Consider the following 21,977-nt stretch of genomic DNA (forward strand, 5'->3'; position numbering starts at 1 on the left):
GGCCCGGGGCACACAGAGGGGGGACGGGGACAGTCAGCTCCTCTGTGCAGGGAGCAGCGGGCAGCTGGGCTGTCAGGAGCCTCCAGAAGGAACCGAAAGCAGGAGTGTGTGCAAGCCCCCGCCCTCCCGCAGCCCTCCCTGCTCCCTGAGGGACGCATTCACCTCTACTCTGCCCAGCTAGCCTGGCCTGGGGCCGCCTGCTCTCCCAACCCCTCCTCCTCACCTCAGCCCCGCTCCGGTGGGCCAGGGTCCCCACGACCCCCTTCTCTGCCCTCACTGCACTCGAGCTCACACCTGCCTGTCCACCCCTCACCAACACCTCTGCAGCCCAACTCAGGACCCGGCGGGGTCCCCAGGGCCTCCTTCCCACTCTGCCCTCGCTCCTGCCAACCCATCTTCTCCACGCCCACGACTTTGGGACCCTCTGCCACAAGCAGTGGTGTCCACATCTGCAGCCCCTGGAAGAACAAGCCCCAACCTGGACTCTGCAAAGGCTCAGCCCGTATCCCAGCCCGTCCTTAAACCTCCAGGCAGGGACAACAGAACCAGCAGCCTCTTTCTGCCCAGGCCCCTCCTGCCTCTCATAGCCATGACTGCTCCTAAGCGAATCTGGACTCGCTCCTGCACCTTTGCCACCCTCAGGCCTCCCTGTCACCCCTCCTGGGGATCTCAGGCGCCGCCTTCATTTCACAGGTGCAAACTTGGCTTGGAGAGGGCAGAGCCCCTGGGTCACACAGCCCGTCCCCAGCAGGGCTGCGGAGGGAATCAGGGCTCTTCTGTCAGCAGTATTTTAATTACCAGTGGGGGAGGGTGTGGCTAATGAGGCTCCAGGGACCAGCAGAGCCAGATGCTGGGGGTCCCAGGGGGACAAGTGACTCAGCAGCAATGGGGGGAGCCCAAGGGGCTGACAGAGTGCCAACATCTCAGCTCCTCCTCCCCCCCCCCCGCCCCATTCTTTCCGGAGAGAGAAGCTGCAGTGAATGAATGAGGGAGCGAATGACTAAAGGGGCCCAGGCTTCCCCACGGTGGCTGCCTGAGAACAGGGTCGACGGCACCCACACACGCGTGGGGCTGCACGGACACCCTGGGGACGCAGGTCCCAGTGGCCGCCTTGCCACCTCTCCTCCCCGCCTGGATCTGTGCCAGGCCCTCCCCCGATTTGCTGAGGGAGGCCCCAGAGCCCAGAGCATCCAGAGTCCTAACTAGCCCCTGGGGTGCAGTGAGAACAACACACGCTAGGCAGGGGACGCTGCCCTCTGCCCACAGCCCGTGGCACATACAGGGCTGCGCACGCAGGGGCGCCGGGGTGAGAGAGAATGGGGTGCGGCGGTGAGGTGCCCCACAGAAGGTGGAGCAGGATGAGCCAGGGCTGTCGGCCGTGAGGGCCCTGGATGCCAGGCCGAGGAGGGGACGGGCTGGCCAGGGCAAAATTGTAAAATGGGAGAGGACCCAACCCCCCGATCCATCCATTTACTCCTTCATCCAAGTTCAGCAGGTTTAGCACCGCTGAGTGCCCAGCCCTGGGCTCAGAGACCCCTCTGGGGGTGGACAGAGAACAGAGAGTCATTTAAACACGGCTGCAGAGGGTGCCGCGGTGGAGGGGTTTGCGTCCCGGGAGTGCGATGGGGGGTCAAGGGAGGCTTCCCTGCTTGAGGGGGAGAAGCGGGGGTCATCGGCAGGGCAAAGGCCCAGAGCGGTGCGGAAGGTTGCCGGGTCAGAGGAGGTTAAGGAGGACATGGCCGGGACACACAGTGTGAGATGGGAGGGGACCTCCAGTGACCCTAGGCCTGGGCACATGGAGAGTAAGAGAGACCCTGAAGAGCTTGCATGCAGGGGTGGGCGCTCGGGGTTGGAGCTGACCACAAGGACCGGTTGCTGCAGCTGCGTGCAGACTGTAGGGGACAGACTGAGGACATCAGAGTGGCCTGGACTGTGACATGGAAGTAGGTGGCCCTGAGACAGTGAGGAGGGCGGTGGGGTCCGTGACCACGCCAGGGCTTGCCCTGACTGTGGAGGGAACCGCAGTAGAGGATGTGAGCTCAGCGCCCAACTCGGGTCTAGGGATGTTTGGCCTTTGGCAGCTGTTGCTCCACGTCCTGTCACTTCTGCGAAGCTGGCCCAAGCCCTTCCTGGGGACCCCTGGGACCTAGCCGCCCGCCTGAGCCCGGGCCCTGCAGGGGTTCCCCGGCCCAGCTCCCCAGATCCCCTGAGGCCTGGGTAGTTCCCACAGCCGTCCCCGGGGGCTCTCGCCGCCGCGCGTCGCCGGGCCCTCGCGGTTGCTAGGCTGTGGAGTGGGGCTCCCGGCCCGGCCGCGCGGGTGGTGGCGGCGGAGGCGGCAGCGCGGATGGCGGCGGAGCCCGGGCGCCCGTGGGTCCAGGCGCGCAGCGCGTACGGCGCGAGCGAGGCGCTGCGGCGCGGCGCGGGGCGCCGGCGGGACCCCGGGCCGCAGCCCAACGGGCCGGGCCCGGAAGACGGCCGCGCCCCGGGCCGCTTGGCTCGCCTGCGGGGCCAGCTCCGGGCCGCGGCGGCGGCGCGCGCGGAAGCGCCGCGGCTGCTGGGGCTGGTGGAGCGCGCGGGGGCCGCGGCGGCGGGGCCCGGGGCGGCCGGGGCCGGCGAGAGGACGGACGCGCACAGCCGCGGCTCCGTGTGCTCCGTGTGCGGGGAGCCGCGCGGCGGGGCCACCTACCCGGCGGGCGTCCTGGAGGTGAGCGAGCGGCGGCTGCAGGAGGGCCTGGCGGCCGTGCGCGCCGAGCTGGGCGCCGGGCTGGACGCGCTGCGCGCCGAGCTGCGGGCCGAGCTGGACGCCCTGCGCGCGCTACTGTCGCCGCCGCCGCCGCCGCCGCCGCCGCCCGCCCGCCGCGAGCCCCGCGCCGCGCCGCGCCAGGCCCTGCTGCGGACGCTCGGCGCCGTGAACGCCCTGGCCTCGGCCTCCAGGCCCGCCGCAGACGCCCTCGACGGCCCCGCCGAAGGCGGTGCTCCCCGGGCCCCGGCCCGCAAGAATCACAAGAAGACGCCGGTGCCGCCCGGGGCCCCGCAAGCTGGCGGGGACTGAGCTGGGCGCACCCAGGGCGGCCCGGGCAAAGTGCGGGGAGCGTCGCCGCTGACCAGAGGGGAAAATGGATGGATCCGCCCCCCTCGTGGAGCGTGGCTCGAAGGGAGAAGGGTCCCCGGGCGCCGCCAGCTACTGCGTGGATATTTGGGGAGCCGGCGGTGGCACGGACAGAGGCCGGAGACTGCCCAGGATGGCGTCTGGGGCTTGCAGGTGGCAGCCGGTGGCCACTGCTGGAGAAGGGGGTGGAGCCCCTTTTGGCTTCAGAGCTAGGGAAGGGTCTGGGCCGGGAGTGTGTCAGCTCCTGGAGGCAGCCGGAAGAGCCCAAGGGTCTGCAAGGGACCCCTCTGCCCCAGGGCAGGTGATTGCAGGGTCTTTAAAAGTCTGTAGAGGGTCTGTAAAGGTCTTAGGCAGGAGACAGGGCCACCATGCACTAGAGTGTCACCGACCTCAGGGACTTGTGGGCGTCTGAGACAGCGTCAGCTGGACACAGTGTCACTCAGGACAGTGTCACCCCAATGTATAGCCACATTCGGCATGGTGTCAACCGGACAGCAACCGACTATGGTCAGCCGCAGGCTACTGACAGTCGGGCCCACTCTCAGTGGACAGAGTCACCTGGATACAGGACCTAGTCAGTGTCCCCTGGACTCAGCTTCACTTTGGACAGTGACAGCAAGGACACCTACTCCTTTACTGAGCCACACCACAGGCAGGCACCTGGACACCGGGGTCTCTCCAGAAAGAGTTACCTGCACTCAGACTCCCCAGCCTCCAGGGAGTGGCCTGGACATGGTTTCACGACAGCCTGATGGCCCTTCAGTAGCCGCTGTCTGCTGTCCCCGGGGTCCCCCAACACCGGGAGCCTGCAGAAGAGCCTGGAACCAGCAGTCTCTCACCTCCTGGCCTCAGGAAATGTAGCTGGAGCCATCATTTCACAGGGGACAGTGTCCCTAGGACAGCCACCAGCTTATGTTTTCTTTTATCTTATTTATTTTTTTATTTTTTTGAGACAGAGTCTGGCTCTGTTGCCCGAGCTAGAGTGCCGTGGCGTCAGCCTAGCTCACAACAACCTCAAACTCCTGGGCTCAAGTGATCCTACTGCCTCAGCCTCCCGAGTAGCTGGGACTACAGGCATTCGCCACCATGCCCAGCTAATTTTTTCCTATTTTTAGTTGTTTGGCTAATTGCTTTATTTTTTTTTAGTAGAGATGGGGGGCGGGGGGGTCTCACTGTTGCTCAGGCCGGTCTCGAACTCCTGACCTCGAGCGATCCTCCCGCCTCGGCCTCCCAGAGTGCTAGGATTATAGGCGTGAGCCACCGCGCCTGGCCACCAGCTTATATTTTAAATAAAATATGTAACTCTTGGGCTAATGGTGGCGTTTTTAAGACCTGTCAGCTTTTGTCTGTTCATCTGACCAGGGGATGCCAACGTGATGTAGGATGGGGGTGGGGGCCCTTCTCCCTCCGAGTGGAATCTGGGGACGTCTGGGGTTCTGGATTGGTGAGGGAGCCTGGGACTGGCTGTGGTGGGGGAGGGGCCTCTCAGGCCTCCCAGTCATACCGACAGCCCCGCTGAGGCATCACCGGGGTTGGGGCGCAATCCCCCCACTTGGCAGAGGAGGCAGGCTGCCCCTAGGACCCCCTCCCAGCCACATAGGCCAGGGTCATTCTGGGCATCATTTATGTCCAGAGTGGGGTTGTGGCTGGATCACAGGGGCCCCGCCAGAGCCCCAGGCTGAGCCCCAGGCCCAGCAGAGCCCTGCGCACCCTGCCTGGGGCGGGGGCGGGGGCTGCCGCAGATGGAGGCTCCGGGATAGGCGAGACCCTCTGTCCCCCAAGAGGCTGCTGCAGATGGAGGTTACCCGTGAGCCGCCCGGGTGCAAGCTGGGGTTCAGCCTGGGGCATGGTCTGGAACTGGGCCACCGAGGGTGCAGGGCAGAGATGGGTCAAGACGGGGGTGCACAGAGGCGGGGGGCAAGGGCTGCAGCTGCAGAGGGGAGGGCAGTGCAGCCCAGGGTAGGGGCAGTGGCCCCAACTGCGCACCGGATGGGTACAGCATTCTCAAGGATGGTCCAGAGCACCGTGGGTGCACAGCTGGGCGTACTCGGCGACCCCGAATGGCGACAGTAGTGCAAGAGCTACGAGGTGCCTGGCAGCAGTGACACCAGCAGAAAGTGGACGTCAGGCTCACTGAGAGCCCTGGACGGGGGAGGGCACGGGGGATTGGAACCGCCTCCCCGTGTCCTGCTGCCCCAGGCCCCCGGCAGCCCCGGCCAGGATGCACCCGGTGGCTCTCACGCGTGCAGACGCTTTCAGGCCCCAGCCAGTGACCAGAAGTTGGCGTTGTCACGGTCCTGCTCCTGGGGGGTGTCTCCAAAGGGAGCAACTCTGGGGGTGGGACTCTAAGTGGGAGGTTCCCAGGGGTGGGAGACCTGCTGGAAGGAGGGTCACCGCCACTGACCCTGCATATCCACGACCTCCCACTGGCCCCATCCTCCGTCAGAACCCTTTAAATCCTATAAACCCCATTGACCCCTCCAACGGCCCCTCGTAGTGAGACCCCTCTGCAGACCCACATGGACCCCCTTTCTGGAAAAGCAGGTGGAGTCACAGCTCCCCCCTCACCAACAGCACGGCCGGCACTGCGAGTCTGCCGGGGTGGCATCACGCATCACGCACCTCCACAGGGTGGCGCTACCCATCCGGGCTGCCCGAGCCCGCTCCCCCTGGGCCTCCCAGTGGAACTGCAGCGGCAACGTGAGGTAGGCAGGTGACAGCAGCCCGGCCCCCCAACCTCCAGGCGGCTCTGAGGACCAGTGTCCACGCAGAGTAGCACTGAAGGTGAGGGAGCCCGTGACACCCTCAGCCCTGCCTCCTGCCCACCTCGTGGCAGCAGGGCACAGGGTGCGAGCAAAGGTGCCCCCCACCCCTGGGGCCAGGAGCTCCCCAGCTGGGCTCCACCGTCCCCTGGAACTGGATGCAGGTGTCCCCGCTCCCTGCTGGCCGGCAGGGCGGGCTCCCCAGGCTGCAGTGCAGAGCCCCACCCAGCAAGGCAGGGGAGAGGCGCAGGGGGAGGCCCTCGTGGGGTGGGCGTCCTGGCCCCAGCTAGGTGTGCGTGGGGTGTTGACCTCTCTCCAAGCATCTGGCCCTGTGGGGGATTGTGGCTCCTGGGTGTGTCCTGACTCCTTGTCCTCAGGGGCTATGGCTGGTGGCTATTTGTGGGCAGAGTCCTGACACCTCCGGGGGAGGGTGTGTCGCGCCTGCTGCCTGGGGAGGTTCCTTCCTAGTGGAGATTTTGATCCGGTGGGCGGTTCCCATTCTTGTGTAGAAGCTCTTAGCATATTTGTGGGGGTTGATGACTTTTATTTGTGGAGGCTTCTGACCCTTATGGGGGGGGTTCTGGACCCCTGCGTGATGGCTCAGCTTCTTTGGGGGATCCTGACCCCTGTGTACATGTGGGCGTTCCCGTCCCGCGTGGGCTTCCTGCCGCTGCTGCTGACCCGTATGGCCATCACTCTCCAGGGTCCACAGGCCTGGTGGGGCCCAGTCGTAGCCATGGAAGATGAAGGGCCCGAGGGGGTGTCCCACTGGACCAGGTGAAGGGTGACGTGGATGGGGGGCTGGGCCGGGCCCCCACAGGCAGGGGCTCCTTCCAGTGGGTGGGCCCCGAGGGAACAAGGTCTGGGCCCCAGGGAGGGGAGTCAGGAAGCAGCCTGGGGCGCACAGAGGAGGGCGGCCCCTGCACACCCAGAGAGTAGCTCAGCCTCAGAAAATTGCTCCCCGCTCCCCCTAAACACCTGGACAGGTCACAACGTCCCCCTTCCCTCCAGCCCTGCACCTGACCCAGCCACCTAGTCTGCAGACACACTGTCCCCAGCGAGATGGGGGTAGGAGGGTCTCCTAGCACATGGTCGAACATCCACACGGGGACCTCCACCATGTCATGCACGTGCTCACAGACGCTGGACACACAGACCCCAGCAGGCCCAGACACGCACACAGGGACAGTCACATGCATGCCGCCTGGTGCCCGGTCACTGGACTGCAGACGGGAACCTGCAGAAACCACAGAGCCTGGTGTGCAGGCTGCCTCTTGGCCACTATCACACCACCGGCACATGCTCTGGTGGCCCCGGACAGCCTGTACGACCCTCTGTCCTCACCACACTTTGGATCCTGGGACTCGTAGTGCCAGGCACCTGCAGACAGCCGGCAGGGGACGGAGCTGAGAGACCGGGCAGCTGGGCCCTCTCCAAGCCCCATCCCAGCCCGGGGCCAAGAATGGGGAGGAAGGCTTAGGTCAGGGGAGGCCAGCGCGGAGCCCGCTCTCCTGTCAACCCACCCCCAGGGTCTCCCTCCCTGGGGGCAGGAGCTAAGGGGTGGCACCAAGAGGCAAGAGAGGGTAGATTCAAGACCAGATGGGCAGAGACCCAGCGTTCACCCTCAGAGTCCCCGAGCACCAGCTGCTGCACCGTGAGGACAGGGAGCACGATGCCAGGGGCCCACCTGGCGCAGCAGCGGCCGCGGCTGGGAATGACTAGGAAGTGGCCCAAGGCCACAGAGCAGGCTGCCGGCCAGGCTGCTCCACATCCCCCGTAGGGTGGGCGGGGGCGTGGCTAAGTCCTGTGGGCTCTCCGGGGTCCAGGGGGCAGCGCCAGGCAGGGCCCCTAGGGAACGCCCGCTCTGAGCCAGGGCTGCGCTGCGCTGCCTGCGACAACCTCTGGCGTCAGTCCTGAGGAGAGGTTGTCCTGTTATCACTCCCACTTACAGTTGAGGAAACAGGCCGGGGACCAGGAGTGACATGCCAAAGCCACCAGCAAGGAAGCAAGTTCAAAGGGTGAGGGCACCTTGGATCCCAGCGCCCTTGACTTGGGTGGCGGAGATGGAGGGGGTGTAGGAGGGCGTCCCTCGCCTGCTGTGGGCCCAGGACCCCCACTCCCACCCAGGACCACAGCCTCCCTCCTACGGCGCCCCCTGCGCATCCAGGGCCCAGGAGGGTCCCTGCGGGAGGGGAGAGGAGGGGACACTTCTGCACCCTACGCCTCTTTCCAATCGCCAGAGGGTCAGGCTCTTCCCACTTTGGGGAAAGGGGGCGGCCGCTACCCAGAGGAAAGCGGTGAGAGGTGCTGTCCGCGGTGCTGCCGGTGACCCAGCGTCCAGAACTGCCCGCCCACCCCCGCCCCTGCTCCAGCAGACATGTTGGGGATGAGGGGCTGCCTCCTCGAAGCTCCCGTCCCTATCAAGGGACTTACCGGTTCCTTTCTTAACCCCCCCCCCCGCCCCCCACCCCCCGTCTCACCTGGAGCGTGGCGGCAGGGCGAGACCATACTTCCCCCGCCAGGAGGGAAAGGCTGGCTTAGGAGGGCAGCAGAGGACCCCCTTCCCACGGGGTTGGGTCGCCTGGGTGCCCTCTGGTCTGTTTTATGATGGGACATTTACTGAAAGGACCACTGTCAGGGAACAGAAGGGTGTAGGAGCCCCTGTGCTGGCCCCTGGCTTCCAGGGATGGCCCAACTCCCCCACCCACTCATCACCCACCACCCTGGCCTGCCGCAGCCCCAACTCCACTGAGCCTTCCCAACAGCTCAGGCCTTGCCCAGACCCTCAGGACGCACTGGGAATCGAGGTGTTGTCCCGCCCCGTCCTGCAGAAGGGGCCTGAGCCCCCTCCCCATCTCACACCCCCAGGAGGGCCAGGCTGTGCTGGGACACCAGGTGGCTGGGACTGCAAGGAGGAGCTGCTTACAGCCACCTGGGTGGGGGGGGCTTAGAGGAGGGGATGGGGGGGCCAAGTTCTAACTCTCCCCTCCCCCCCGCTGGCTCCCGGATGGTCAGGGCGGTGGCCTGGCAAAGCAGAGCACTGTGTGACCCCGTGCGGTCACAAAGCTGGCTGAGGCAGCGCCGGGCCTGCTGCTCTCCCCGCCGGGCGCTCGACCACGGGGGCTCAGGGGCCTGGGGTTGCCTGCAGGGCTGCAAACCCCAGGGGTCCTGCTGAGAGGCGGGTGCCCCGGCCACTCGCCCCTCCCCTGTGGCAGCTCTGGGGGGTGGGTCACACCAAAGACTGATCACATCTCTTCCAGAACACAAGTTTATTTGGCATTTGGATGAAATGGTTCTCACAGCATCTTAAGAAAAGAATTAGTGCCAACCCAACCAAAAATAAACCCAAACTAAAAACCCTTAGTGAAAGGAAAACATAAAAAACAGGCATTGAGACAATGTACAGTATCAAATTCCACCTCTCAGGGCAGGTCAGGGGGCACCTGGTCTCAGAACAGTGGCAAGGCAGCGCCAGGGTAGGTGGCCCTCCCAGGAGCGTGGCCTGTCCCTCCCCTGTCCCTCTGGGGCCCGGAGGGTAGGGCAACTCTCCCAGGAGCTCCAGCATTGACAAAGGCCACCTCAGGACTCTTCCCAGCCTGGCCTGGACTGGCAGGTCTTGCAAAGGGTGGCACTCTGGGTGACAGCATGTGACAGACGGGCAGACCCCAGCTCTGCACTCAGGCCTTCTGCCCAGCCCCAGGCCGCCACTGGGCTGAGCTCGTGGGGAGGCCCGACGAGGGGAGAGGCCCCCTGGTGACCTGAGCGACCCTTGGCCCAGCCCGACAGTCTGGAGCAAGCCCACGGTCGGCAGCCTCCGTGGTCCACTCCGGGCCCCGTCCTCACTGCCTGCTGGATGCCCGACTGGCCCCAACAGTCCTTGGGTCCCCAAAGGTCGCTTCCCAGCCCCACACATCTCGTGCCAGCCGCCCTCACTGCACACAGGTCCTGACGCCTCTCAGGACCCCTGACGGTCGCCCCGCACCAGCATCAGGGCGACTGCTGCTCTGGGACCTGGCACAGCGGGGGGCCCGGGGCCAGGACTCAACTCTCAAGGAAGCAGCAGCCCTTCGGCCAGGGCGGCAGGCCTCACCGCACGCGGCCTCCAGGGACAGGCAGTTCGGTGACGAAACTCACAGCTCCGGCACAAGGTCAAGTCTGTGGGCAGCGCTGGAGTCTCGTTCCTCGTGGGACGGACAAAGCGGGCCTGAGAACGGGCCTGGACTGTGCAGAGCCCGTCGCCACACAGCCGCGCCACGCCCGCCCGGCCTCTCCACGCTGTCCTCGCGGGCGGGAAAGACCGAGCGACACACGGAGCAGGGCAGGGCAGGGCGGACATGCGGCCCAGGAGAGCCGGGTTCCCGCACACCCCCATCGCCTGCACACACGCACGCACACGCACACGCACACACACACACGCACGGATCCAGACATTCGACGTAGAAAAGATATGGATGTGCTAAAAATCGCACAGAACCCGCTTCATCTCCAAACCTCAGAAATGCTGAAGGCCCCGTGTCAGGACACAAGACACGGCCCAGGAGCAGGCAACGGGGTCCCTCGGGCAAAAGGTCCCCAGGCAGGGCCCCCAGCACCCAGCGCTGCTGAGGGGGGCGGGGGCGCATGCGGCCACGGGGCGCAGCGGTGGCAATGGCGCAGGCAGGGGACTTGCGGGAGATGGACACAGCCCGGGATGTCGGTTCGCCAACCGGCCCCCCAGAAACAACCCTTTATGGCACCGATGGGGTGGGCAGGGGCAGGCCAGGCCCCGGGGCCATTCAACAGGGGCGGGGCCCAGAGCTCCAGAGTGTGGACAGGAGCTGGCTCGGTCCCCAGCACCCCCGGTGTCCAGGGCCTCAGCCGGACGCCAGGGGAGCCATGCACAGCAGTGCGGGGGACACTGGTGGGGGGCGTCGGGCCTCCTGCCACACAGCTGAGCTTCGCGGGGCCCAGCTGCAAATACAGAGCCAAGAGGTCAACCTCCTTCCACGCTCCCTTCTCAGGGCCTCTGGAGCCAGCCCCAGCCCAGGACAGGGTCACCTTGGTGCTCACAGCCGGGCCTGCGGGGGCGTCTCCCCTGAAGCAGACCCGCTGCCACCACACGGACAGTCGCGGTGCCGTCTGGTGGGGCCACGGAGGCAGCCCCGGCAGCCCCTGCCCCGCTCGCCCCGGGGCTCGGTGCGGCCGGCGGACTTCTCCGGACGCACACTGCACGAGCAAGCCCACCGAGGCCGTCCGGCCAGGCCCACCGTGCCTTCCTCCCTGCCTCTAGAGCACGTGGTCTGAACAAACCGAATCACTCTTCGGCCACTTGAAAAGGAAGAGGAGGCCCACAGCTCTGCGTGTCTCTGGAGCCCTCGGGGACTCGGTGCAGCGCCGCACCGCCCCAGGTCTGTGCGCGAGTGCGCCTGCTGCGAGCTGCCGGCGGGGTGCGCTGGGTGGGCTCCAGGCTGAGGCCGGGTCCTTCAAGTTTCCCACAGGGCTGGTGCTTTGACAGCAGACGGGTGCTCACGGCCCGCGGCACACGGCCGGGCCGTCTAGACCATGGTGTTGAGGGAGCTGCGGCTGTGGCGGCCGGCCCCTGGCGGGGCCTCTGCGGCCGGGGCACCCCCACTCTGGCCAGGGTCGGGGGGCACGAGCAGGGCGCTGCTGCTGTCGGCGGAGTCTTCCAGGTCTGCCAGAGAGGCCCCCGAAGTGGGCAGAGGCTGTTCCAGGTACCGGGGCAACGAAGCTTCGCTGCCACCGTCCCCCGGGGTCGGCAGGCTGGTCTCCGGGGGCTCGAAAGCATCGTCGTCTGCAGGGGGAGACAGAGGGGCGTCAGAGGCAGGTGCAGCCCGGCATTGGGGGGCAGGGCAGAACTGGAGGAAACCCTCCTGCTTGGACACCCCAAGGTGGCTCCCCCGGACCTCAGACGCTGAAGGGAGCCCCCGCGGCCCGGCACCTGGTGCGTGCGAGGCGCAGGGCGCAGCCTGCACGGCAGACACGCGTGAGGTGGGGGCGGTGCGCCGACAGACCCCCAGAACTGAAGGCGCCAGAGGGAAACCGCGGCAGACTCAGCGGGGTTGACCTGGGCGGCAGGTGGGGCATTTGGTGTCAGGGAGCTACCGGGTCGAAGCGGGGGAGGGACACTCGGTGCCGCAGCGGGAACTCGGCAGCCCGGCGGGGGCGGCAGTCAGAGCAGGAGCCCCGCGACCCACACGGCGTCTGCGGGAAGCTCTGGTCCGAGGCAGGCTCCGCCCGGCCCGCTCCTCGTCACCACGGGCTGCCCCACGCCCCACGCCCACAGTCCCCGGCCCTGACTTGCCAGCGTCTGGGCCTGGCTGCCACCCAGCAGCAGCCCTTGCAGGGAGCTTGCCCTGGCCTGGCCCCTTGAGGGACGACTGTGACAATCAGTGTCACAGGGCAGGGGTCACATCCACGTCTTTCCTGCACACGCAGACCACACGGGAGCTGCGTCACGGACCAGACGGACAAATGAGACTAAGACCTTTCAGCGCAGCAGCCCTGGCCTCCCAACGTCCGTCCTGCTGAGGCAGGTGACAAGTGAGCGGCCAGCGCCTCGGGGACACAGCCTCAACCGCACCACGGCTGCGCCAACGGGCGCGGCCCACAGGGAGACGGGATGGGACGCCCAAGTCCTTGCTCAGGGACAGGCCAGGCGATGGAGCGAGGGGCACCTGACCCTCCTTAGCTACGCAGCCCCGTGGGGACTGATTCCCGGTGCCAGATGGGTGACACGGACCCGGTGCTTTCTTCCCACCTCACAGAGCTGCCCCCAGACATGGCGGGGGACCGTCACCATGGTGTCTCTGTAGCACACGTGTCTACATAGCCAAGTGCTCGGCCCTGCAGCTCCCCTCGGACTGGCCGGAGGGCTGCCGGCCAGCAGGTGCTCACGGAGGGAGAGGAGGAAAGGGGGTCCCAGACCCTCCGCACAGCCAGCCCCGGGAAAAGCCTTATAGGGACAACCAAAGGCGTCCCCTCCCGGGGCAGGCACCTGCAGGGTCATAGAACACGCTGTCCGGGTCGACGGAGGCCTCGTAGGGCGGCGGGGGGTCATCGGGCTGGTCGATGTCTGGGTACTTGTACGCTGTGTAGGGGGGCGGAGGGTCGTGGAAGTGGAAGGTCCCGCCTTCTCCGTCGTCAGAAAGGTGCAGCGGGGTGAGGCCCGTGCCGAACCCGTCCGGGCCGTAATCAAAGCCGGGGATCCTGCGGCCGAGGTTGAAGTGGTGCACTGGGCCGCCAAAGGGGGGACACAACAGTGCCGTGTCACTGGGAGGCGGCCAGCTGGCTCCCGAGCCCCCCATTCTGAGGCCAGGCCTCTGTCCCTGAGGGCCACATGCTGTGCCCTGCGGCCCACCTCTCAGCCCGCAAGAGCCCCGACATGGCGGGAACCTTCCGCCCTCACCCACATGCAACCTGTTCCTCTGTCCTGACGCTTCCACCGCGGGGCCAGCCTCAGGGCGGCCCACACCCCCGGCTGCCAGAGGCCCGAGCTCTGCCCGCCCTACCGCTGGCTGAGAATAGGAGGTTCTCGGCAAGAACATTCCTGGCCCACGGGCGAGGAACCAGAGCCCCAGGGACATGTGGCCGCCAAACCTGGGAGGCACTGGGGGCCCCTACAGCCGCCGGCGGGCTTCCCCCACCCGTCTCCACTGCTCCTGCCCCGCCCGTGCTGGGGGGCCATGGGGGTGCGGGTCGTTGCGGAGGGACCTTCGGCCGGGCTTGGCGCACTCAGGAGGAACTCGGGTTGAGGAGGGCGGGCCCCATGCTCTGAGCTGCCTAGTGTCACTGCTCCTCCCCAGCAGGCGGCCCACAACCAGGGCCCAGGCCACCGCAGGTGACGTCCCATCTAAATGCTCCGTGCTGACCTGCCTGCTGCCAGGCACAGAGGGCGCGGGGGTGGGAGGGACGCCCCGGGCGCCTGCCGCTGCGGGGAGAGGGCCCCCCACTCCTAACCGGGCCAGCTCTACCGTGAGGGGCCACGGCTTAGGGCAGGGGAGACCTCGACCTGGGTGGGGCCGGGGCTGGTGCTGCGGCCCGCGGAGGGCACTCACAGTTGGCTCCGATCAGGGACTCGATGCGCTCGCGGCGCCTCTGGCGCAGCCGGTGGACCATGAAGAGCAGCAGCGACAGGATGAGGAAGGAGGAGATGCAGCTGACCACCAGTCGCATGCCGCTGGCCATGGAGTCGAACAGGCTGTTGCCATCTGTCGGGGGAGGAAGGAAACTGCTGCTCTGAAAAGGGGGCCGTGGCCCTTCTGCCCGGGCCCACCGTGGGGACGAGGCGCATTTGTTCCCGACTTCCCGCACCTGACAACCTCTTAGAATAGATGGTGAAACAAAGCCACCCCAAATCAAGAATGCTGTGAAAACACCAAAAGCAGAAGAGTGAATCCCAGGTCTCCAGGTGACAGCCCGTGGCTTGTGCTCTGCCCTCTGAGGAGCTCCAGGCCTCAGACCCGCCAACGCCTAGCAAGGAAGTGGTGTCTTCTGTCCTGGGACCGGCACTTCTAGGCCGTGCCCAAGCAGCTGTGTGCCCAGGTGCGGCCGGGCAGCGACCCTCCTGCGGAAGCCACACGGCCTGCTCCGGGGAGGACAGGCCACAGGGAAGGAGCGTGGGGCGTCAGGAAGCCAGCGAGGAGGCGCATGTGGCGTCAGAGGATGAAGTGGACGGGGCGGTGACGGACGGATGGGGAGAAGAGACAGCACAGGGTGTCTGTGGGCCGTGCATGCGCCACGACTCACTGAGGGACTGAGAGGGGGACAGCGAGGCCCTGCTGGTGGCTGCACAGGCGCTGGGAGCAGGCGCAGTGTCCAACACCCGCTGGGGACAAGGCTTGCAAAGGCCGGTCAACCCAGGGATCGTTTCACAAATCAGCGTCCACCTCAGCCAGGAGTGACACCATCACCTCGACCCTCAACAAGCTGCCCCAGAGAAAACGCCCCCGATCACACGCAGCCCCAGCACGCACGGCGACCAGCGCTCCGACACCCAAGGACAGCCGTCAACGCACAGGCACGCGGCGCTGGGCCCCAGGCCCCCTGCCACGCCGCAGCAGGCACACCGTGCACTGCACAGGAGGCTGGGCAGACTGGCGCCACCGCCTTGCGGGGGGAGCGCAGGGAGGCACCACGAGGCTGAGGTCCCGCTGGCTGGAGGCCAAAAAGCTGGAGGTCCCAGCTGTGGCACCTTCCTCAGCCCTCCTGAGACCCCCCGTCTTTCCACCCTTTTAGTGGTCACCACTGGGAGGGTAGGTGCTACTGGCGTTTAGCAGGCCGAGGCCAGGGGTGTGGCTCAACATCCTACTGCGCACGTGACAGCCGCCACACAAGGCATTGGGTCCAAGACGCCATCAGGGCCGAGGCGGAGACGCCCACCCTGGCGCGGCAGGCGCTGAGGCTGCCGGGTGCTCACAGTGATTGGCGGGCGGGGGCGGAGATGGCGCACGGTGCCACGGGGCCACGGGGCCACGGTGGAGGGAGCGCGCTGGCCCGGCCGAGCACCTGTAACGCAGCCGGCATTTCCACGTGCTCGTGACCTCGATGACACAGGCAACTCGCACAGAGTCACAGCGCGATGGAACCAGGAAGTGGTCCCAGGAGCGCCTGCCTCCACACACCAAGGTGGAGGCCAGGGAGGCTTCGGGGGATGGTGACCTGTCAGCTTCTAGAAGCGAGAGGACCCCACAAGGGCAGGGACCCTGCTGAGCTTCAGGAAGAGCCAGGACTGGCCACTCCCACCTCCACAACATCCTCCGCAGCCAGGACCCCGTGTGAGTGGCCAGACTTCTGGAGTCCTCACACCACTCCTGCTGGCTCGGGCCACCCCGTCCCCGCAGACGGCGGAGCTCACGCCTGCCCTCCTCCCACGAGGCCGGAAAGCAGCTGCCAAAGCTCCATTTGCTGCTGACGACACTTGGGCAGTTAACGTGTGAGAAGGACACATCCTCTCGCCAACCAGTCGCTTTCTTGATGTCTCCTTCAGCCCCAAGGGAACACTTCATCCCTGCCGGTGGGACCAAGTCCATTGCCCCCAGCTCTGGCCAGGTGTCTGTTAATTGCAGGCGAGCTCAGAGATCCCAGGAGAAGGAGCCCCTTTGCAACGACTAACCCTTAATCAGTTCTGAAATAAACCCAAGGATATGGTCACGGTTCCCAGCCATTCCTCCACGATAGGGACAAGAAGAAGCATCTCTCAGGACCAAGTCACCTGTTGTCAGGCACAAAGAAGAGAGCCTGTCCCAGGAGCCAGGGGCCCAGAGGTCCCAGGGGACTCACAACATGGCAGGGCCCTCCATGGGGCCCTGGGGATTGCAGATGGGGCCATCTTCTGTCTCCCAGCTACTGCTGGGTTCCCAGAAAGGGGGCACATCCTGCTGGGGTACACACTGCTGGAGCTGAAGGTGCCCTGAAGTCCACCTGGCCTGACCCTTGATCTGACGCCTGGACCACTCCACCTCCCAGGTAGCTGCCCAGCCTGTGCATGAAGAGCTCCAGTGACAAGGAACTCACCGTCTCACTGAGCATGGTTACACGGCAACAGTTTCAAAATCTCTATCAGAGATGGCAGGTGGAGCAGAAAGGGACCACGTCCTTGGGTTCGCAAGACCTTTGCCTGATTTGTGTTTTGCAGATACTCTTTTTGCTTCTGTCAGCGGCTTGCCTTTTCATTTCCTTAACAGTGTCTTCCAATTTTAATGAAGTCTAATTTATCAATTTTTTATTTTAAGGATCCATGCTAAAAATGTTGCCTATCCCATGGTCACAAAGATTTCTCTCCTATGTTTTCTTCTAGAAGTTTTACAGTTTAAGCTTCTACACTTAGGTCTATGACATTTAGAGTACATTTTAAATACAGTAGGAGGTGTAAGGTTATTACTCTTTGCATATGGACGTCGAACTGTCCCAGCACCATTTGTTGAAAGACGATCCTTTTCCTAGAACTGCCTCTGCACCTTTGTCAAAGATCATTTGACCATATGGTGCAGGGCTGTTTCCGGACTAGTCTGTTCCAGCGATCTATGCGTCTATTCTTCCATCAACACCAAACTGTTCTGGTTAACTATGGCTGTCCAGTAAGTCATAAGTCGGGTGGCATCAATCTTCCAACTTCTTTCTTTATAAAAACTGTTTTGGCTATTCTAACTCCTTTGCCTTTCCATATAATTTTATACTCAGCTTGTCAGCGCCTACAAAAAAGTCTGCTGAAATTTTGGTTGAGATTATACTGAATCTACAATTTGGGAAGAATTAACCTCCTAATGATACTGAGCCCCCTAATCCATGAACATGGTATATCTTTCCTTTTATTTTGACTTTTGACTTTTTTCACCACTTTTTTAGTTTGCAGCAAACAGAAAAAATGTACACATATTTTATAAGATTTATAACTAAATATTTCATGTTTTTGGTGCTATTATAAATGGTACTTTCTTGAAATTTCAATTTCTAACTATGACAGGTAGATTATATAAATACAGTAGATTTTTGTATACTGATCTTATATCTGGAGACACTACTAATCACATTTATTAATTCTACTAACTTTCCTGTAGATTCTTTGGGATATTCTATGCAATCATGTCATTTGCAAAGAGAGATGACTTCATTTCTTCCCCTCTGGTCTGGATGCCTTTTCATTTCTCCTTGCCTTCTGCCACTGGCTTTGACCTCGAGTATAACAATGAAGAGCATGGAAGAGTAGATACTCTTGCCTTGTTGGAAGGGATACTCTGAAGCTTAACACCTGAGATCCTGTTCCCAAAGTCTCAATGGCAGTATCTCCGTTCTTGATGCAAAACGGGTACTTCCCAGGAGAAGGGTTCTGGGAGACAGTCGGGAGCCTGCAGGACTATGGCCACAGTGTGGGGACAGTGCGCCAGGCTAAGCTACTCTGGCTGCGCAGGAGAGCGGACTGCAGCAGCTCTGGACCTGCCCAGACACGCTGAGGGCCCCGCTCTGCCGAGCAGTCCTCAGGGATGGGCAGGCTCCCTAGGCCACACGTGCCCACAGACAGGTCATCCTTGTATATGTCTGGTCATTCTTACAAAGCTTGGACAGAGTGGCAAGGCAGCACTGGTAGACTCCTGAGAAATGGAACCAGGAATCCAGGGGACAGGGCTTGTGAACAGTTTGGCTCCACAGACGGAAAATGAGCTGGAGGTTTGGGGTAATGCGGCTGGGGCATGGGAAATTCGGTGAGCAGCCCCTCAGTGCTCCCCACAGCCGCACACACACACCCTGCACACGCAGAACACTGTCTGCCTGTGGGGTGGGGTCCGAGTGCCACCTCTCCCACCTCTAGCTCTGTGTCCTCTGCTGGGCCAGGCTGCAAACGTGGCCTCTCTGCTCACTGCAGTTAATGGCACACGTCTGATGGTACATGTGCCTAAGTGCCTACTGCTGCCCAGCCTCAGACACAGCCTCAGGAGGATGACTCTGTTCTCCTACCCAGCAGCCTATCTGGTGCGGAGGGACGTGGACAACACTGCCTGAGGGGACAGCTCTTGTTGAATCCCTCACACCCCAGCTGCAATCCGGGCAGTCTCTCTTTCACAGGGCCCCGGGGCAAGAAGACGCCACCACACCCTGCCCAAGCTGCTCTTCTGCAGGGCCCAAGCGCCAAGGGGCTTCCACAAGTCCTTGCTGCGCTATTCTCACACTGTGGCACCCAAGAAAGAAACAATTCACACTTCTGATTTACATTTCTCTTGAGATCTGAGTTCACCAGAGCTGGCAGCTGCACTGGTGTGCAGGATGAAGCATGCCACATGGAGTTCGGTGGGCTGCTAACGGGCCCAGATAGCAAGATCCCACCAGGTCCTCTTTTATTGCATGTGGAAGGGAGAGGGCTAGTCCAAGACTAGATTCCTTGCAGTGTTCATCTTAAAGCACCACCTACTGAGACGTCTTACCTTGAAACTGAGGGTAATAGTTAATCGTTTTCTTGAAGAATCTAATAGTAAAAAAATCGATGACTATACGCAATGCCAATTGTCACTACCCTCCATATTATCATACTAAAAAACAGGAAGAGCTCAAACATGAACATAAATTCCAGCTCTGAGTCTTAAAGAGAGGCAACAACAGCTTTGAAACCATCAGTTCCAGCTGACTTGTGGACAGCCGGCCACACTCAAGTTCACGTTCCCTTGCGAACGTGTTACCTGAGAATGGGGTGAGGCACCTTGAAAGTGACAGGAGACACACCCATTCGAGCAGCAGCGTCAGAGCCCCCGAGACGGCGCTGTGAGCAAATGATGCCACTGCTGCTGCTCGGCATGCCACGAGCTCTCGAGAGTCCCACCACCAACGAAGTGAAGGACATCTAGCATCCAGTCCTCAGAGGGGAGCCTCCTTGTCACCCCCCAGCAAGAGTCTCACCTGGGTCCAGACACATGAACTTGCAGCACTCTTTGGGGTCCTTGCGGTACTGCTGGCAGCCCTGGGGCCGCTCGCAGAGGGCGGCCACGCACATCTCAGGCTCCCCGCCGTGGCAGGTGCAGCTCAGGCACGGGTCGTCCCCCTTGGGGGTGAAGTAGAACCCTTCATCCACCACATTGTCCTTGATGTCGACACATGTTTGACCTGTAACGAGCACACACGTGTACAGCTGTATGTGTAACCAGACCCTCCCTACTTGGGCCTGGAGGGCAAACAGGGAAACTGAGGAGTTGGCCAGATCGTGTCTGACAGTCCACCCACTGCTGGAACGATGCGAATCTGCCCCGAGACACAGAGAACGGTGGTCTGAGGGTGGTCACGACAACACAGTGTTACGACAAAGAACACCTGGCCAGGGCAGGTGTAGGCCCCAGAGCCCCAGAGAGCCAGGATGGAAGAGAATGCCAGACTCCTGGGTGAACGTCCCTGAAGAAGTGTTTGCTTTGAAGTTGCCTAAATAATTTACTTACGGGACTTCCTCAATTCTAAGATGCAGCTGCTGTGAATATTAACTGTTTTAAAATCGAAATGCGTCTCAAGTAAGTCTCCAAGGAAGCTGCCAGCTCTGCCTGGGACGAAGGTCCACTGTACCTGAACCACACACAGGAGACTCTGTACAGATCTGACCTAGGACCAGAGTAAGAGGAATGGCGCAGCCAGAGCCCTCAGCAGTCGGCAGGCGTGACAGATGCCTGGGGGTGGGGGTGAGGATGAGGGGGGCCTCAAAGGGACACAGGCTCAGTGACAGGCAAAGGGACATGAGAAGGAAGCTTGTTCCAGTCTCCAATAAATGGGGTGGAGATGTCTAGAATAAGAGTCTTCAGAAATTTTACAACCACGAGTCTGTGCCTCCCTTAAGATTGGGGTCAAATCTATGTTATTCATGTGGTCCAGAAGCCTCCAGGGCAAGAAAATTCACAAAAAAGTATTCCATGCTAAAACAGAAAAAACAGTGAAGAAAACGAACAGAGCTCTCAGGGAAATACGGGACACTAAAGCACATCAACACCTGTGAAATGGGAGCACCAGGAGAGCAGAGACAGAAAGGATCAGAAAAAATAGTGGAGGAAATAATAGCTGAAAACCACCCAAATTCATTGAAAAACAAAAAACTACACATCCAGAAGCTCAACAAACTTCCAGTAAGATAAATTAAAGGATCCACAAACTGGTGCATCATAGTAAAAATGCTGAAAGTCAAAGACAAGGAGGAAAACCTTAAAAACAGGAAAGAGAAGTTGACTTATTACTTGTAAGGGAACCCCAATAAGATTAACAATGGACTTCTCAGCAGAAAGAACAGAGGCCAGACACAGTGGAATGATATATTCAAAGTGCTCAGAGAAAACTGCAACCAAGAACCCACATCTTGGCCAGGCGCAGTGGCTCACGTCTATAATCCTAGCACTCTGGGAGGCCGAGGCAGGCGGATCGTTTGAGCTCAGGAGTTCGAGACCAGCCTGAGCAAGAGTGAGATCCCGTCTCTACTAAAAATAGAAAGAAATTATATGGACAGCTAAAAATATATATATGGAAAAAATTAACCTGGCATGGTGGCACATGCCTGTAGTCCCAGCTACTTGGGAGGCTGAGGCAGGAGGATTGCTTGAGCCCAGGAGTGTGAGGTTGCTGTGAGCTAGGCTGACGCCACGGCACTCACTCTAGCCTGGGCAACCAACAGAGTGAGACTCTGTCTCAAAAAAAAAAAAGAATCCACATCCAGCGAAGCTATCTTTCAAAAAGGAAAACAAAATACTTTCCCAGACAAGCAAAAACTAAGAATTTCTTGCTTGCAAGACACTTGCCTTACAAAAGATACCAAAGGAACTTTTTCAGGCTAAAAGCAAGTGACTCCCAGATAATTATTCAAATATATACAAAAAAACAAAAAGCACCAGTAAAGGTAATTATGTAATTATAAATCAAAGCGTATATGCCTATTTTTTCTCCTTTATTCTCTTAACTGATTTAAAAAACAACTGTATAAAATAATATACATATAATGTAGTGTTGGGTCTATGACATACAGAAATGGAACATATGTGTAATATGTTTGCTAATAAAAGCACAAAGTTGGCTGTGGGAGCAAAGCTATATCAGACTAAAGAACTCTGACCTAAATCTCATATCTTATTTTAAAAAAATTAATTCAAAATACATCATAGAATTAAAAATAAAATATAAAACTATAAAACTTTTAGGAAGAAAACCTAGGAGAAACTTTCTTCAGAACATAAGGCCAGGCAGAATACTTGGACTTGACACCAAAAGAACGACCCTAAAAGGAAAAACTGATAACTAAGACTTTATCGAAACTAAAAACTTTTGTTTGGTGAAAGCTCATGTGAAGAGGATGAAGACGAGCCACACACTAGGGAAAATACAGCAAACCGCATATACGACAAAGGACCGGTATCTAGAATTCATAAAGGACTCTCAAAACACAACAGTAAGGAAAATGATGCAAAGAAAAAATGGACAAATGACACGAACAGATATTTCTCCAAAGAGAATATACAGGTGGCAGATAAGCACATGAAAAGGTTTTAACAGCAACAGCCTCAGGGAAATGCAAATTAAAATCTCAAGGAGCTACTACTACATACCCAACAGAAGGACTCAATGGAAAACAGTGAAAACAGCAAGTGCTGGGAGGACGTGGG

General features: G+C 61.1%; 2 protein-coding genes across 6 annotated transcripts in view; one reads left to right on the plus strand and one right to left on the minus strand.

The window, feature by feature from the left end:
• The first annotated feature begins 2,344 nt into the window (after nucleotides 1-2,344).
• Nucleotides 2,345-3,052, plus strand: LOC138401661 (protein FAM246B-like). Its single transcript, XM_069497156.1, has one exon. It carries the CDS (start codon nucleotides 2,345-2,347, stop codon nucleotides 3,050-3,052), a length of 708 nt encoding a protein of 235 aa, XP_069353257.1.
• A 6,079-nt stretch (nucleotides 3,053-9,131) lies between these two features.
• The window catches only part of DGCR2 (DiGeorge syndrome critical region gene 2), an 86,697-nt gene continuing 73,851 nt past the window's right edge, over nucleotides 9,132-21,977 (minus strand). For all 5 annotated transcript variants that reach the window (XM_069496703.1, XM_069496705.1, XM_069496704.1 and 2 more), the window contains 4 exons: nucleotides 19,255-19,458; nucleotides 13,926-14,078; nucleotides 12,866-13,102; nucleotides 9,132-11,662 (listed from right to left, as the gene is read on the minus strand). In XM_069496703.1, the coding sequence (XP_069352804.1) occupies nucleotides 11,406-11,662; nucleotides 12,866-13,102; nucleotides 13,926-14,078; nucleotides 19,255-19,458 (851 nt within the window). In that variant the 3' untranslated portion in view covers nucleotides 9,132-11,405. The remainder of the gene's footprint in view (nucleotides 11,663-12,865; nucleotides 13,103-13,925; nucleotides 14,079-19,254; nucleotides 19,459-21,977) is intronic.

This window comes from Eulemur rufifrons, chromosome 21 (assembly GCF_041146395.1).
Source record: "Eulemur rufifrons isolate Redbay chromosome 21, OSU_ERuf_1, whole genome shotgun sequence".
Taxonomy (NCBI): Eukaryota; Metazoa; Chordata; class Mammalia; order Primates; family Lemuridae; genus Eulemur; species Eulemur rufifrons.

Excerpts from the sequence above, each read along its gene's own strand:
- LOC138401661 (XM_069497156.1), top strand. The coding sequence starts at position 2,345 with ATGGCGGCGGAGCCCGGGCGCCCGTGGGTCCAGGCGCGCAGCGCGTAC.